This window comes from Myripristis murdjan, chromosome 20 (assembly GCF_902150065.1).
Source record: "Myripristis murdjan chromosome 20, fMyrMur1.1, whole genome shotgun sequence".
Lineage (NCBI taxonomy): Eukaryota > Metazoa > Chordata > Actinopteri > Holocentriformes > Holocentridae > Myripristis > Myripristis murdjan.
Genome location: NC_043999.1, coordinates 6939140 through 6955690, shown reverse-complemented (window position 1 = coordinate 6955690; position 16551 = coordinate 6939140). Strand labels below are relative to the sequence as shown.

At 42.5% G+C, this 16551-nt stretch overlaps 1 protein-coding gene across 2 annotated transcripts in view; it reads left to right on the top strand.

Moving 5' to 3' along the window:
• The window catches only part of LOC115378950 (cadherin-18-like), a 104600-nt gene that overhangs the window by 9612 nt on the left and 78437 nt on the right, over positions 1-16551 (top strand). The window contains exon 2 of one of the 2 annotated variants that reach the window (XM_030079535.1): positions 8846-9422. In XM_030079535.1, coding sequence (XP_029935395.1) covers positions 9192-9422 — 231 coding nt within the window. In that variant the 5' untranslated portion in view covers positions 8846-9191. Of the gene's footprint in view, positions 1-8845; positions 9423-16551 lie in introns of those variants that run through there. The other variant, XM_030079536.1, reaches the window with a different exon arrangement.

Genomic DNA, 16551 nt, shown 5'->3' with positions numbered 1-16551 from the left:
AATCAAAACCCTTGTGCAAATGTTGCTATAAATCAATCAAAGTGGCGATTTATTTATCTGTTTTTTTGCTATTGTATCAGCAAGGTTTAAATGTAAAACTTCACGACCACATAAAATGCCGCGTTTATCTAACATGGGGAGGGATTATTCTTTATTAAAAGTGTAAACCACTAGGATATCACTTCAGATTGTTCAGAAATTGGTTCAAGTATTATTGGCTGAGATTCTTATTTCCCACATGAGCTCACCATTAAAAGATACTTTTATTTTCCTGGAGGACAGTGTAACAGGAATTCATTTTACGGCGACTTTAATGTTTGTGTCAAAGTCAGAATGATGGCATCACGACAAGACCGCTGTCGGTTCATTATCCACACAGAACATGCTCTCGTCTGCTCATCCTCCCCTGCCTTTCCTCCTCCATCCGTCCCCCTCTCCTTCACTGTGGTCTCCAGCACTGGCTTGGTCTTTATTAGGACCATGAGGCAGCATATTTGTCTGTTGCTGCTCCTCACAACCCCTCCCGAGTCTCTGTGGGCACTTGAAAAGCAGTGCAGCGAGTGGCTACAAAACTCCAAATCTCTCACACTTCATCCCCTCATGAGGGAATCTACCTGGCAGCGAGAAAGCAAGCTTATCTGTGTATGAAATGGTAATGCGAATAGCCTCAGCCCTACTTTGTGGATGAGAGCACAGGGGCCCTCTACTCGCTGTAAACCCCACCTGCTCTGTGTATCTAGCATGTGTAAAATGGCGAAAGCCTGCCAAACTGCAACAGTCTCAACCAGAATTTAGACTTCCCAGATATGAGAATAACTCAGCTCTGCAGGTGATTTGAATATATTACCACCCTGCATCCATTTTGTTTGTTTTTCCTCCTCCTGTTTGTAGTCGGGGGGCGACTCAAGGCGCGATAACCCCGCGTCGCGCGTAGCCGTATCATGCAAAGTGCTCGACAACGCGCCGAGTGATCATCAAGATGTCCACCCGACAGTTTCAGTTTTCCGTACCTCGCGTGCATAATGATGATGGACCCTTGTCTACATGTTCTGCGGCGGCGCTGCAGTGAGAGTGGAGAGAGATGATGATGGGAGTTGAAATGCTGTGTGTTTTTTCCCTGCAGTGGCCAGCAGATGGGTGCTGTCTGCACCATCCTGGCACTCCTGCTGTATGATGAGAGCTCAAGAATCCAGCCATTAAACACACAACAGATGGGACATTTTCCATCTTCCACCCAGCTCTCATTAAGCAGCCAAACAACATATAGCGAGGTTGACGAGTGCAGGGATGTTTTCTAATTTGACACCTAGGAAAAAAAAAAAAAAAAAAAAAAAAGGAACATAAATAAATAACTAAGGAATTATGAGGTTGCTCCTCCTTCACAGATATAATTACGCTTGTTTAACTTGGCGTGTAAACGTGAAAAGATGAAAACATCAGAGGCCGGCGTGCTGTTCCTCGCCGGGCAACGCGAGGAGGACAGTGCAGTCAGGTTTGAGGTAATCAAGGCTGATGCGGTAGAGGGTTAGGACAGATGGTGTTTGGAGCATCGCGTGGTGGAAGGACAAGGCGTTGTTGACTTTGGGAGAAATGGTGGGAGGGGGTGACTGACACACCATCCTGCCCACATGACTCAGTGGGAGTCATTACTGCAATGGGCCTAATTACCTTCAGGCCTAATCTGTGTTTAAAACCTGCTGTTGATTGGCTTTAATTACCCACAAGTGCTGGAAAAAAAAACAAAACGAAACGAAATGCAAGGTTGCAGTATTCGTCTGTGTGTTCCGGCGTTTGTGTCTGTGTGTGACAGGGAAACAGAGCAAGGAGGATTTAGGACTCGGTGTGTTGTACAGTACGTTCCTGCGTCAGATGCCTAATTGTGGCTGTGTAGTTCTGCATTGCTGAGACTGTTTACACAGGGGGTTTCGACTGTCCTCACACTCGACATCACACGTTTGACAACAAAGTATTCTCTTTTTCTTTCTTTCTTTTTTCTTTTTTTTTTTTTTTTTTATACAGCATACACCTTGATTTAAAATCTCACTTAGACAGCTGTACTGCATGTAGCCTGGAAAACTAAATTACTCCCTCCCTCATCACTTCAGGCGAGAAGAAAAGAGAGCGCCTCCTGATTCTCAGATCTCGGTTTGACAAGGCGAACAGCGAGGGAAGTGTTGTCTCTATAGAGCTGCATCATGATTATTAGATGATCTTGAGGTTTTCTGACGCCCATTCTCTGTGGTTGTGGGATGGATTTGATGTCACTCCCCCTGCAGGTGTCAGACTGTGTGTTCAAGTCGGCGGCGGAGGAAAATATCAATCAAGCGCTTGTTGAAATGCATTCAGACCGATGAAAGACGTGTGTGAATGCTCATTAAAAGCAACCGTGATGATGTTTTTTTTTTCACAGCAGCTTTGAATTTACAACTCGGGTGTGACATTTATGAATACAGTTTCGAATCCCAAAGGATAGAGAGGCGTATGGGGCATTGGGGTTGCTGGTTTGAATCCCAGCTGGGAAAACGTGGATGGAGAAGGCGAATGAGACATTTTTTTTTTCTGCAGCGCCTGATTTCAAGAATCAATCAATCAATCAATCAATCAATCAGATTTTATTTATATAGCACCTTTCAAACAAATGCATGATATTCAAGGTGCTTTACATCTTGATTGACAAATAAGCATAAAATAAGAAGTGAAAGGACAAGGAGACCGATGCACACTCATAAAATATGGTTAATTTAAAATAAATAAATAAATAAAAATAAAATAAAATAAAATAAAATACTGAATAAAATATAAAAAAATAATATGGAACGATTTAAAACAATAAAGACACAGCAATAATAGAAGCCTTTGAGCAAGGCATTTAACACCAGAATTATGATGATATTTCAGGACGGCTTTTATAATGTATGTAACACACAGATGATTGATATAGGTTTTAATGGGACTGACGTTTCCGAGTCGCAGATGGTCGATGCTTGGTGATGATATCCACTAAATAATTTTTAGACCATGAAATATTTCACGTATATATATTTTTTAAAAAAACGAGCACATGTTTTCTTAAATATCTCGTAAATAATGTACATCTCACATGAGACGAAGGTTCAGAGTGTTTCGTATGTTTAGAGTGAGCTATTTTAAAAATCGAGGTAGTGAGGGGCCTTTGCAGTGTCGGCTGCGGCGCTGGCATGAAAGAACCGTAGAAGAAGAGGAGCTGGCAGTTACAATAGCATGTTTGCTGTGAGGCAGTGAAGCATAAAACCCTCTGTCATTGTGAGTGTAACAGAATTTGTTTTCAGTGCGGTTTCACTTTTTTTTTTTCTTCAAGAATTGTTCTGGGAACAGGTATAAATATGCTCAAAGAAGGCAGACTCAGGCAAAATCAGCCCACTAGGATGAAGCAGCATTGTCACCATACCAGAAATCCCCTAGTCGATACCAATACCGGTGAATTTCCGGTGAATTAAAAAAAGAAAATCCTATTTACTTCAGTGTACACTCCTTTATTAAAATCTGTTGAACATTCAAGTATTTAAGCCTTACAGTATTTAAAAACAAAAAAATAAGTCAACTGTGCTTAAATAGAGACATGAGAGAAATATGGGAAATAGCAAGTAGGCTTATGCATAATTAGAAAAAAGAAACAACGATTTAATGGTAAACATTCATGGCACCGCTTGCATATTTTTATTTTATTATCATCTCCCTGAGCATCCGCCTCCAACACAAAATCCTTCCATACACGACTCTCACGCACTTGAACAAGCGTGAATCGTATGTATACTGCCCCCATCAGGTCTGGAAGAGTATGTTAGGGTCCACTGAAGGCGAAATCTAAATAAATACTAAATCTAAATAAATACATCCAGTACCTATGGTGCCGTAGAAAAATGGTTACCGTCGTATTTGTGCACAGCTGGCATCATCGGCTCTTGTTTCCAGATTTTTCATAAACTTGTCTTCATACTAGGGATGTCACAAGTAAGATCATCTCATCCCACTGGCAGTTTTTGCATTTATTTATTTATTTATTTGGAAAACCAGATTTTTAAGACTTAATATACATAATTTTTGTTTTGTTTTGTTGTTTTTTTTCAGTACACGTCTCTGATTCTAACATCCCTGCAGCATCAAAGCTAACCGACAGTTTCACCATCAAATGAGCTGATTGGCCCCTTCAGAGCCCGCGAGCGCGGTATTGAGACTCGCGCGGCGATACATACAACAACAAAGACGACGCTTTGCTGTAATCACTTTAAAATGAGACGGGATTCATGTCTAAAAAATTACAAAGTATTCAGTGTTTCCTCCAGAGATTTTTCTGCCAGGGTAGAAAAACCTCTGAAACAGCACTTAGACCAGCATTCTCCATTGAAAACAAGAGTAATGAAATTCTTTTGGGATTAGCGGCTCCCTGAGGCAGGGTGACCTACCCCCCTCTCCCAATAAATAAATAAATAAATAAATAAATGGCAGGGGAATTCTGGTATGCATTACTGCTTGTAAATGAAATATCATTTTACAAAACGCCATTTTGTTTTTAAATAGCTTCCACCACATCAGTCGTGGATAAAACTGACAGACTGAAGTCCAGTATTTACTAAAAAGGCTAATATTGGCATGATGCATCTGAAAAATGATATACTGGGTGATACTGAAGGAGCACAGAAAGTCTTCCTTAGAATAAATTATAGTCAAAAAAATAAATAAATAAATAAATAAATATATATATATATATATATATATACACACACACACACACATCATTGAGCAAAGGCACACTTTATATTTTCTAGTAAGATGTTGCATTATGTTTCATAGGAAATGTCGCCGTCACCTTGGCTCTACTGCTGAATTTGCTGCTGCGCCTCTCCAACTTATTTGTCTCCTCCGCTTTTGTGGCACCTCCGGGGTATGCAACAAATTTAGAGGATTGCCCCACTTGTGAAGCTGATCACACTAATCTGCTTCCCTTCACAAACAATGGGCTGGGTCAAATCTCCTGATAGACTCCCAGCGGAAAGAGGAAAAAAAAAAAAAAAAAAAAAAGAGCATATTTTTAGAACACAGGTGCACTGAAATCAGATGCCTTGTTGCTCGCCTGGCGTAGTGTAATATAATTTGCAATGTCAATTCTAAGAAAACCGGCGATGCTGTCACTGCCAATGAAGTGTAAAGTCTTTTAAAGTGATGCATTTGTGAAGGCAGCGGCAAAAATAATGACTGCCCCTACGCGGGATGATAGACCACTCAGGGGCCATGATGAATCCATAGGATTTGATTAGATTTTGAGTGTTGCCCCCCGTTTTGGCGCTGATTAAAGCAGGTTCATGTACAGCAGTTTCGGCTTCACAACAGAGGAATGGAAATAAATTCATGTTTAGCCTCGGGAACATTTTCACCGTGGCATTGCTTCCTGATTTCACATAAATGCATGTTGCTTTGTCACTATTTTTTTCCTCCCCCTCCCGCTCGTGTCTTCCTGTACTTATTTCAAACCTCTTGTTTACTTACCTCGACTCAGTGAAGCGTTGCCTGAGAACACAGGCTGCAAACAGGCCGTACAAATGAGTGGAAAATGTTTGTGTTTTTTCCATTTGGGCGAGGTGAAAAGTCAAGAGACTCTCTCTCTCTCTCTCTCTCTCTGTGGTCCTCTCTGTCTGGCTGGCTCTCTTTGTTCTGAGGACAGAACAGCCGCTCAGTGATACGCGTTTGACCCGCCCCGCTCCTCTGCTATCTGCTGTTCGACATCGGTAGAAAGCTGATGCTGTGAAATCGAATGCAGTGTGTTAGCGCTCAGCGGGAGTCCAAAACATTAGCTATTAACGGCAGACGACAGGGGCCTGATGCTCTGCCTCCCCTCCCCCACCCGTCTCTGTCTCACCGAATCGCTGCATCTCCGTCGCTATCTCTGCCTTTCCAGGTGTGTCACCACCCACCGTGTCATCAATGCCCATGTTTACATGCGAGGAGTAACCCGGGTTTCGGCCTTACACCAGTTAAAGCCCATTCAAGTTAAGCTGTGAGCATGAACCCTGGGTACCCTGCATCTCCCTGTTGGGATGATGATATCATTTAGTGGAATATTTTAGTCCAGCTGGGGCGTTCTGTCTGCAGATTGGACGGTCTGCAAGCCAAAAAAAAAAAAGTAGGTTACACTTTATATGAACATCCCTGGCCCTAGTTAGCATTCACAAATGCTCTCTACCACGACCATAATGTAATGATAAACATTACATAGACAACTTTAATAATATAGAGGATCATTCGGTATGTTCAGAAATTGTGAATGTCTACATGGTGATGATATTCCTGCCTACTGCTATGATATAGTGTGTTAGTAAGCACTTACACACTACACATAAATGCTTCATGTGGGAGTGGAGTGGGGCGAGTCAGTGTACGAATATCTATCTGTAAATCTGTAAATCAGGCAGATTCTGATTGAGGGAAGAGAATTATTGGTGTGTTATTGTGATCATTACTGGAGTATTGCTATTATTGGAGTATTATTGGTAGTAGATAGGTTTGAATACTGCTGTCTGCCATTTGTTACTTGTTTTCTTTCGTTTGGACATCATAAGTATTTGAAAAACATAAGACAAGACAGATGAAATCCAATATTATAACAATATCTTTAACCGAACACCTTGATATTGACATTGTAATGACATGCGAGGGATGACTGTGTGCTTTCGTGAGATATTTACATGAGAGATTCGATAAACAATTAATAGTAATTTGGTTGTGATGACCACTTATGCCACAATAATGTGATATCCATATTATCATATCAACATCATATCAATATACTGGGCAGCCATGCTTTAGAATCAGAGTTTGCACAAATGGCAGAAGCCAAAGGCGAATGGATGCCACTGTTGCCGGTTTAATTAAAATAAGAGGAACCCAGGAATATGAATTGGGTCACTCTGACTTTTCTCTGAGCCCCTCGCTCTCCTGTTGCACACGAGCCATCCTGTTCAATGCTGTACATACATAAACATGCCTTGGGCGGAAAGCTGCTCAAGACAATATCATCATCATAAAGGAGGGAAATTATTTCCATTGACACAGCCAGATGCTGTTGATTTCATGGCTCCCTGAAATGTATTTTGCTTAGAATCGGCATGATAATCAGACAATTAGGAGACTGATTGAAGAGGGCCCCCGGGTGGCCCTGGAGGATTCATTTGAAAAGACACTGACACTGAATCTAACTCACTCAGGTAACTAGACTGACTAAGTGACGGCTCATCCGTTTAGGAAATTGTGCGGCAGTGTGTGGTTGAGTTGGGATATTATCGAAATTGGATCATGGAGAAATTGTGGAATCTGGAGAAAAAAAAAAAAAGTAAAACTGCTCAATCAGGCTTCATGGTTTCGGAAATTAAAAAAAGCAGAAATGGCTTTCATGTAACATGTGCGGATGAGAATACCGGCCCCAGATTACACATGTTTAGCATGTGGCTTCGTATTTATCCATTTCCGCCGTAATCCAAGCTGATGTGCAGCAGTCTTTGCTGTGGCTCAGCTGGCACTAGGTATTACACATTACAACCCCTCCACTTAGTGAACATCACCCACAACTATACTTGAGCTGCGTAATTTGCATGTTGAGATATTTGAAAACATGGGGATTAGTCAAGGGTTCTAAGCATATCTTAATCCGCATATATGTGAAATATTTATATATATATTTATATATAAAAAAATAAAGAATTTGGTGATTATCCTCCGAAAAGTGTGACAGTCACAACTATGGTAATGCCTCGTTTCACCATTTCTCTCTTATGGTGTCACATGCATTGTAAGAGATAGGGAGCAGTCGCCTTTGAAGTCTGTCAGTCCCTGTATCCTATTAAATATCAAGTACATGTGTTTGTCCCCTCAATAATCCCCATGAAGCGGCTCGTCTACAATAGCATTTTGTGAAAACTGGACCAGCAAGTCAAACAATTTTCCACACGGCGGCTCCTCTTCCTCTCATCCTTGTTCTTGTTACGTCGGTTGATGGTGTAATGAAGTTTTTTGTTTTTTTTTTGACTAAATTTGCGTTCGTGATTTGCCTCGGCCCCGCAAACGAAAGCCTCGTGCACATTCCCCGCCAAAAGGAATGCGAGAGCTTTTCACTGACAATGCTAAATATCATAAAAATTCAACAATGCGTGCAGTTATTTTCTACCTCTCCAATGCCATTTCCAATATGTAATTTTCATTTTCAAAAAAAGTCCATTTGCCCCAACTGATTTTTTTTTCTCTCTTTTCCATTCCAGTGCCTCCTAAAATCTCCCACTGCCTTACGTTTGAGTGGCTTAATGTCTGTCCTTATCATAGTAAATGTATTTCTTGCTGCCGCGGTTATTATTCACTGTGGTGAGGCACACACTAAGCCTCGCAGTGTGCCCTGGCAGTGTTAAAAGAATCAAATAAAACCTTTTTTTTTCCTGATATTTTTAACCAAACTGACTCATCTGTGTTGCCCTGATACATGGACCCGACCTCGCCGGGCAATATCGCTCGCCGAGCAGCGCTCTGACCTCACAGGCATGGACAACCTTTTAATAGCACGGTAGCCCATCAAGTCCCAACTTGTTTGTGTCATCTCCTTAATGGTGAAAATGAATAGAGCACCGAACGGCGGCTTCTTGTTGCCTCTTTGTGCTTTATCACCGTCAACCAGTTTGAAGTTCTCGTCCTCATCTGTATGGATTTATGAGCCGCAATTTAATTGGAGGGAATTAGTGGACATTTAACTTATAATATCCATCAAATTAATCTCTAACTCTGTCTCTCTTCCCCTCTCATCTCCCCTCTCTCTCTCTCTCTCTGCCAGGAAATACAGCATGGCTGCCGGGATTAACCTCTGCTCTTGGTAGAACTACCCAGAAGTTCACTTTCATTTCCACTGCGTCTCACGTCCCGGGGGATTCCACGATGTAAATGTATCTCGCCTTTTCCCAAACCCTACGGCTGTGGGCCATGAACCTTCGAGGATCTACCAGGACCACCTTTTTCTCAGTTTGGATTTAAGGGCGCCTTTTGCCAAGACCACCACCACTCGAGCCCGCAGCGGTGGCTAGTGGCGGCGGCGGCGGCGGCGGCGGCAGCGGCAGCGGCGGTGGTGGGAGGACCTTGACACCAGCGAGCACGGGGATACGTTTGCAAACGCGCGCGCCACCATGAGGATATCCACCACCTCCTGTCTCTGTCCCTTTCTGGTTTGCCTCTGCTTCATCCAGAGGTGCTACGGGGCGAGCCACCACGTCCCCGCCAAAGTGCCCTCCAAGAATCAGACCAAACTGGCCAACGGGGAGACGGAGGTGCACCACAGGCCCAAGCGTGGCTGGATCTGGAACCAATTCTTTGTTTTAGAAGAACACATGGGACCAGACGCTCAGTACGTGGGAAAGGTAAGATGTTGTTGAACTGACTGAAGCTGTTAAAAAAAAAATCTTTTGATCTATGAGAACTTGCTTTCCAGAAACTTACCTGGCATTTTCTCTGTCCTCTTTGTTTGCTAAGAAATGGGTTCCGGCAGGAGCAAGCTCTTCCACTGAGGTGGATGTTTTTTGGGGTTTTTTTGTGCTCTGAAGTGGAAATTCACATCTCATTTGTGAAGTTTTTTTTTGTCATTACAACGTCTGACCGAGTCGCTCTCATCATAATGGACCAAAAAAAAAAAAAAAAAAAACCTTTATTTTCTATAATTAAGGAGTTCCTCCCAGCATGTCTACCGCTTTGGGAAGCCGGCTCTGTGAGAGTGGATTAAGTTTGAAAGTGAGACGGAGAGGAAGAAAAATATTAGATTTGGTCTCTCGGTGGGAAGTCAGCCTAGCTTTGGAGTCTTGGAGGGAAGTGGACCACCAGTCAGAAATTGGACAGTCGTGCAACGCGGACGCGGGGGTCGCTTAATAGCTCGAAAAGTTTATGAATGCAATATCACCGCACGGAGCGCTGCCTTTTCAGAATGAGCGATGCCGCTCACGGTGGAAAGATGGAGTTAATTGAAGGCGTGCTCGCTTGCTTTGAGGATAAGGGTAGCACTGGATGTCTGGTTCTCGGTGGTTGGTAGTGACTTTTCTGTTAGTCCCACAATAAGCCACAGGGACCTGGTTAAGTCCTCTGCTTGCAGATTGCCTGCCCTTATCTCCTGAAATGTGAAAATGTGTTTCTCTGCTGCAGTGATCATTATTCTAGGCACTCAGGCACAGACTAATCCCCTCAACCGCACTCTGAGAGAAAGAGAATGTGAAAGGCAATGCTCCTCTGACGGCACATATGTCTGTATTTCAACAACAGTACAATTTGAAGTGAAGAAGGAAGAAAGGAGAGATGACACAGTTGGAAAGCGGGTGAGAAAGACAGAAAAAAAAAAAAAAAAAAACTTTAGCCCAGGATTGCTTTCTACCTCCAATGTCTCCTTATTGAATAATACTCAGGTGTTAATCGCAAATGTCCTTGCTGTGTCTACAAACCGGGAAAGAAAGGTTATTTATTAGGGAAACATGTTCTTGCAAACGTTATTAGATGCATGAGTGAACCATAAAATCCCAAGGTGCCAACGGAAACATTCCCCCAGCATTCATGTGGCATTGTATCTCGAGTGTTACATGGTTATTACTTAAGGAATTTACAGTACACTGGAAGCGCCTGCCTCTGTGATGCCAGTTTACTAATTGCATGAAGGAGTAATTCCTCTCCTGGATAATATTAACATTAAATGCAGCCACTGCCTTTGAAGTGCATGATTGTTTGGTTTGCTGGCTGCTTGCTTGGCTCCATCACATTGGTCTTTTATGATAAAACTGATGTGCTCTTTTCTATCCCTACCTTAGGGGTTGTGCTATGTCTGAGTATGAGTGTGTGTGCGTATGTGAGTGTGTGTATGGGGGGGGGGGGTTGCTAATGAAAGCAAAAGCAAAACAAACATAAACAGCTAATCCTGGATGATAATAAAGTACTGAGAACAAACATAAACATTATTAAGGAATCAATTTGACACGCACGTTTAAAGAGATAGGGTCTCCCGGTGGTTAGCACAGAAAACATTTAATTATGTGGGTTGGGATTGGTGTGCAGTGTCCTAATGTGGCCAGGAGACAGAATGACCCTTAATTAGACCAAGACAGGAGAGGAGGAGGATTAATCCACTCGGCATGCATTGCACTGTATTTTTTTTTTTCTCTCTCTCTCTCCTTGCTTGATTAAAAAAAAAAAAAAAAAAAAAAAACCTCTGGACATTATCAAGCAGCAAATGAGCAGTTTTTACAACAGGGAATTGCCAGCACTTTCTTTGTTGATAATTGCATTCATCAAAAATTGTAATTTTTTTTTTTTTTTTTTAAAAACAGACATTCTGTGATAAGATACACAGTAAATACTCGGCACAAACACGGCGGAATTTCAATTACGGCGCAGTCGACATCAAAAGAGCTATGTTCTGAGGAATCTACAAGGTCAAACACAACACTAGTTACCCACAAGGTGAGAGTTTGCCTTGGCACTCGCCTGTGTTTTTTTGTGTGTGTTTTTTAGCAACACACTCGCACGGGGGAAATAGATGCAGGCCAGCACAGAGTGACTTCTGGGAATGAGCGAAGCGGCCAGTCTGTCAAGAACATTTTTAATCCCCCTGAGGTATCCCATAATCCCCAGTGACACCCTTCTGGGGGGCTGATGCATTTGGGAAATGACAGCTTTGTGCGTGAGTGAGACGCAAATGCCAGGCAGGGGGACAAGCCTCGCCCAGAGAGGAGACAGGAGACTACCCACTATCCCAATGGGAGGTGTGAATGTCTTTGTGTCAATCACAGCTCAGCGTGGCGCCTTGAAGTTGTTCGGCAAGTTATAGACCGCTCGGCAGTTTTTAGGAGATGATGCAAATCCCAACCCTGCTGCATCTTGTAGAACGGATGTGCACCGCTGTGAACTGTCAGATGTAACTTAGCTGGAGGACGGCGCGCGGGGGTAATCACTGTGGCTGTCGGACAAAAAGAACTCGATCCCAGGTCAGAAAACTTCGACTTGATGTAACACCCGGCGGCCGGGCTACCTGCGCAGACCATCACGGAAATATAAATACAGCGGAAAATTGACAGAATGGGTGCTTAAAGCCAGACTGCAAGGAATACCCCGTTGTCTCATCCGAGGCTCATTTGCAGAGCAAAGTGGCAACCTCTAAGAAAGGTGCCTAAATGTTTTATTCATACAGCTAAAAATGGATCGTGCTGTGACAGAATCAGGCAACTGTCTTGTTGTATGTAATAGCTCAACAGTGGAAAAAGAAAGTGAAGCAAGGGTTTTGCTTTAAATTGCTTTTCACCCGTGCTTTGCAGTGCAGGAACCGAGTGCGAGATTTGAATGTTTATTACCCGTTGCGGGGTAAAGTAAGATAAAATGGGAAAATGCCACGGCGAGCATTATCCTTCTGCATATATGGCAACATATACTGAAAAAAAAAAGAAAATAGGGCAAGGATTTCATGATACAACCAACATCACGACACATGGCTAATACAATTTGTATGATACATCGCAAAACTCAGTAATGACCTGTAAAAATATAACATACTGCATAACAACTGTGTAGACTAATAAGATACTCAACATTATGATAAATTGCATGACAAACTGATACTAAAAATTTTACTAGAACAAAATTAGCACAATATTGGCCCTGTAAATGCAATGCAAAATGTCACCATCATATGACACTAAAGGGCATAATCAGTATATTTTGATACAACCCATACGCAAATCTGATACATGGCCATATATGTAAACTACATGTTAAGTATGTCCATGTATGTCTCATACATATGATAATTATATAGGCATATATGACAAATTTTAAAATATAAGAGTTGGCAAGTATGATCCAAATATATGTATACATAATTGCATCATATATGTGCAACACAAATACATCTGACACATATTCACACTTAAAGTTCTTAATATATGTGGAAAATAAATAATGTAATCCAGTATATGCACATATATGTTACTTTATGTCAGAGACCCAATATTTACGCTACATATTTGCACACATATCCTGAAATATATGTGCTAAACAAATATATCTGCCACATATTCTCACTTAAAGTTCTTAATATATGTGGAAAATAAATAATGCAATCCAGTATATGCACATATATGTTACCTTATGTCAGAGACCAAATATTTACTATACATATTTGCACACATATCCTGAAATATATGTCCAAATATGTGAACTTATATGGCCCATTATTTAATATATATGTTCATATATGGCCATATATCAGATTTGCGTATGGGAAGGGGCTAAAGAATCAGTGTAGTATTGCAATAATATCAAAATACTCGCCGGTATTGATTCATGAATTTTGGTATCACACAGACATTAAGGTTTTTGCAAGTGTGTGTATGTTTGTGTGCACAATGTGTGTGCAAGCCTGTGTGATATTGAGAAATCCATCGATTTTTCCAATCCCATGTTCTAAAGCCATTTGCATCAACACATTGTCCTTGTTTGGAAGGGCACGTGTCCCATCATCACCTGGTCAGGTTAGGAGCGTGCGGCGCTTTGTCCTTGATACGGCCGCTTGGGTCAAACAAAAGAGGATCACAAACCAAGAAGCAAACAGAGTCAAAGCCAAGTGAATTACAGTTTAATTATCATCGATTGAAAAGCGGGCAGAAAATAGCATTTCGGGCTCATGTCTGCTGTCCACACAGGCATGCGTAATTTCCAGAGTCCATTGCCCTGTCCTCCGGCTCCGACGCTCCATCATATTAGCACCGCACAGACACTTGAGATTAAAATCATTGGCGTTTACTCCCCGTGAGAGCAAAGGGCCTGCATTTGACGTTTTCCAAAGTTGATCTGCTGACGGTTTCATTTCTGTATCATTAACCAGACTTTATGGAATATCAAAATCTTGCCGCGGCGAGAGGCAGTGCCATTAAAACGAGTGTCAGAGTTGATTCCGGGACTCTAATAATCTCATTACTGTACATCAAGAAGTCAACCATCGCGCCGGAGGAGATGCCGATTCATTCTGTTTCCCTCCCCGCAGAAGTCAAAATAGAGGACAACTATTAGGGCGGATCGCCGCGATGTGCATCAATGGCACGTCTTCATCACGCCCCTCATCACTCTCTCCTGATGTATGGTCATTAGCCGTGCACTCCATCATCAAGGTTTACTGTGACTGTTACAAATCAATCGTGGAGAAGGGATGCTCAGAGGATTTGATTGGGAGGGAGCACTGCCAAAAACGTGGCGATAATCAGACAATCAAGCACACCCACATAAAAAGTGATTAAGTCCTCTTGAGTGAAGTATAACAGCCGAGATTTAATCAAAAAACGACCCCCTCCCCCTCTCTCTCCTTTCGCTAATTGCAAATATGAAGCCCAGGCACTGATCACCAACCAGGGCACCTCCCTTCCTCTCTCCCCTTTTTCCCTCATTTCTCCTCCCCCTCCTCCCCCTCCTCCTCACCCGGCTTGTTGACGGAGTAAACGCTCCACACCCCTCGCTCCCCACCTTCAACTCCGGCTCCCATTTCTGCATCGGCAGGCCAGCTTTCAAGATCAAAGTGATGCAGATTTAATGAATCTTTCCGCACAAACATGCAGCAAATGTCACTAATGTTTGTCCGGCGCTTGTCTGATTATAACGGCGTCCAAGGCCACGGAGTTGCCAGGGAGAAAGCGCAGATAGAGAGTTCCTGTGAAAACCCCTCGCCGTGCAGATCAACACAGATATGCATTTGAACTCGGGGAGTAAAAGGCGAGGGTTTTGCAGCCGGGGCGGGGTAGGCGCCGCGCTCCGGTGATGCCTGTATATCGGCTCCTTTATGCCGTAAAGTCGAGGCCTCACTGAAATTTAAACTAACTGGAAAATCTGTCATAAATCAGCATGGGATCAATCGACTGAAATGTATGCGCCATAGTTACATTATGACTTATATTTTATGTTCTCGGCCCAAAATTCCCTGATATAAAGTTTTATTCTGGATTTCATATAATAGTCACATCCAGCTAGCAGTGGAATCAGAGAGTTTTATGTCGCACTTATTCATTTTCTGAGTGCTCCATACCCAGAGAAATATCTTTCTTATTCACCTAGCTACACAGCTCATGATGAGAGGACATTACAGCAATAAAACTGCATCTTCTTTTACAACCAACTGGGCTAGTTTCTCCATGCACACACACACTCACACACACACACACATGAAACATCAGGACATGAGCACTGAATGAGATGATGAGATGGCCAAGCTTGTAGCAATGGATAATTGCTGGAAAATGTAGTATCTTGTCAAAACATAATAAGACACCCCTCTGAATACACTAATCATGTCACAAAACTTGTTAATGCAATAAATTCACTCATAATGCATACACAGTATTACCTTACCTGGCGATTATAACTTCATATGTGTCATATTTTTAACTAAAAGGTGCAAGAATGTGATCATGCAAAAAGAAGAGGAATGGTATATGTATTAGATTATTAGTATAATTATTGCATAAGTTGCAAATCCAAGTAACAAATGCGATATTAATACATTATATTGGATTTTTTTTTTTTACATGCACGGGTTTCATTATACTTTCATTACACATGACTAAACTGGCGTTGTTGGAATAGTGTTTGAGTGTTGTTGTTTTTTGTTTTTTTTTCCCTGACAGGGCTTTTGGGTTGCTTACCTCCTCAAAAACTTGTCCCTCCTCATAATTGTTGCAGGCAGGTGACAAGCGCTGTGACGGAGCCAAGGGTAAACTGTTTGGCTGGAAGCATCAATTAGCTCGCAAACACAAACAGTTTAAGGCTGCGCTTGACAATGAGAACCGACGATCAAACCCCCGACCGGGGAGGGGGGGGGGAAACGCGCGGCTGTTGACAAAAGAAAAGCAGGAACACCGTCGCTCCGGTTGCACCTCCGGGCACCTGACGAAATTAAAACTTGAGGTTATCCCTTGGATCGGGGCGTTCTCGGCGGCGGCTTTACGGCACAAGACGCTGTTGATCTCGGTAAACTCCGGAGAAATGCATCGCCAGCCGCCAGCCACATGCCAGTCATCTATTCCCCTAGTCTTTAATAAAGTCACAGAGAGAGAGAGAGGCAAAGAGATAAGCACAATCCCTTGTTTCGCCGCCCTGTGGGGGAAAAGGATCCCTCTAAGTCGAGAAAAAACAAAGTTACAAAAGGTCATAATTTCTCCCTGTGCTAACAATCATGTCCTCCTCGCGTGATGTCTGCCTCTGCTGATCAGTCTGTGTTATCTCCGTATTCCCTTTCCTTCTTTATTACACGGACTGCCGCTTTAGTTCCCACTATAGGCCGTTGCAGCAATTTTCTCCCCCCCTCCCCTCCGTTGGATTGCCGTGCACAGCGGTGATATATGTTAAGCTCACATCAGGCCTGCTCCGTGGTTTAGCAAAATTGACACTAATTACATTCAGGCAGGGAGTCATGAAATTTTCCGTGTGATCAAAATTAATGAACTATAAATAAAATATCCCAATGCTAAAGTCAAATGC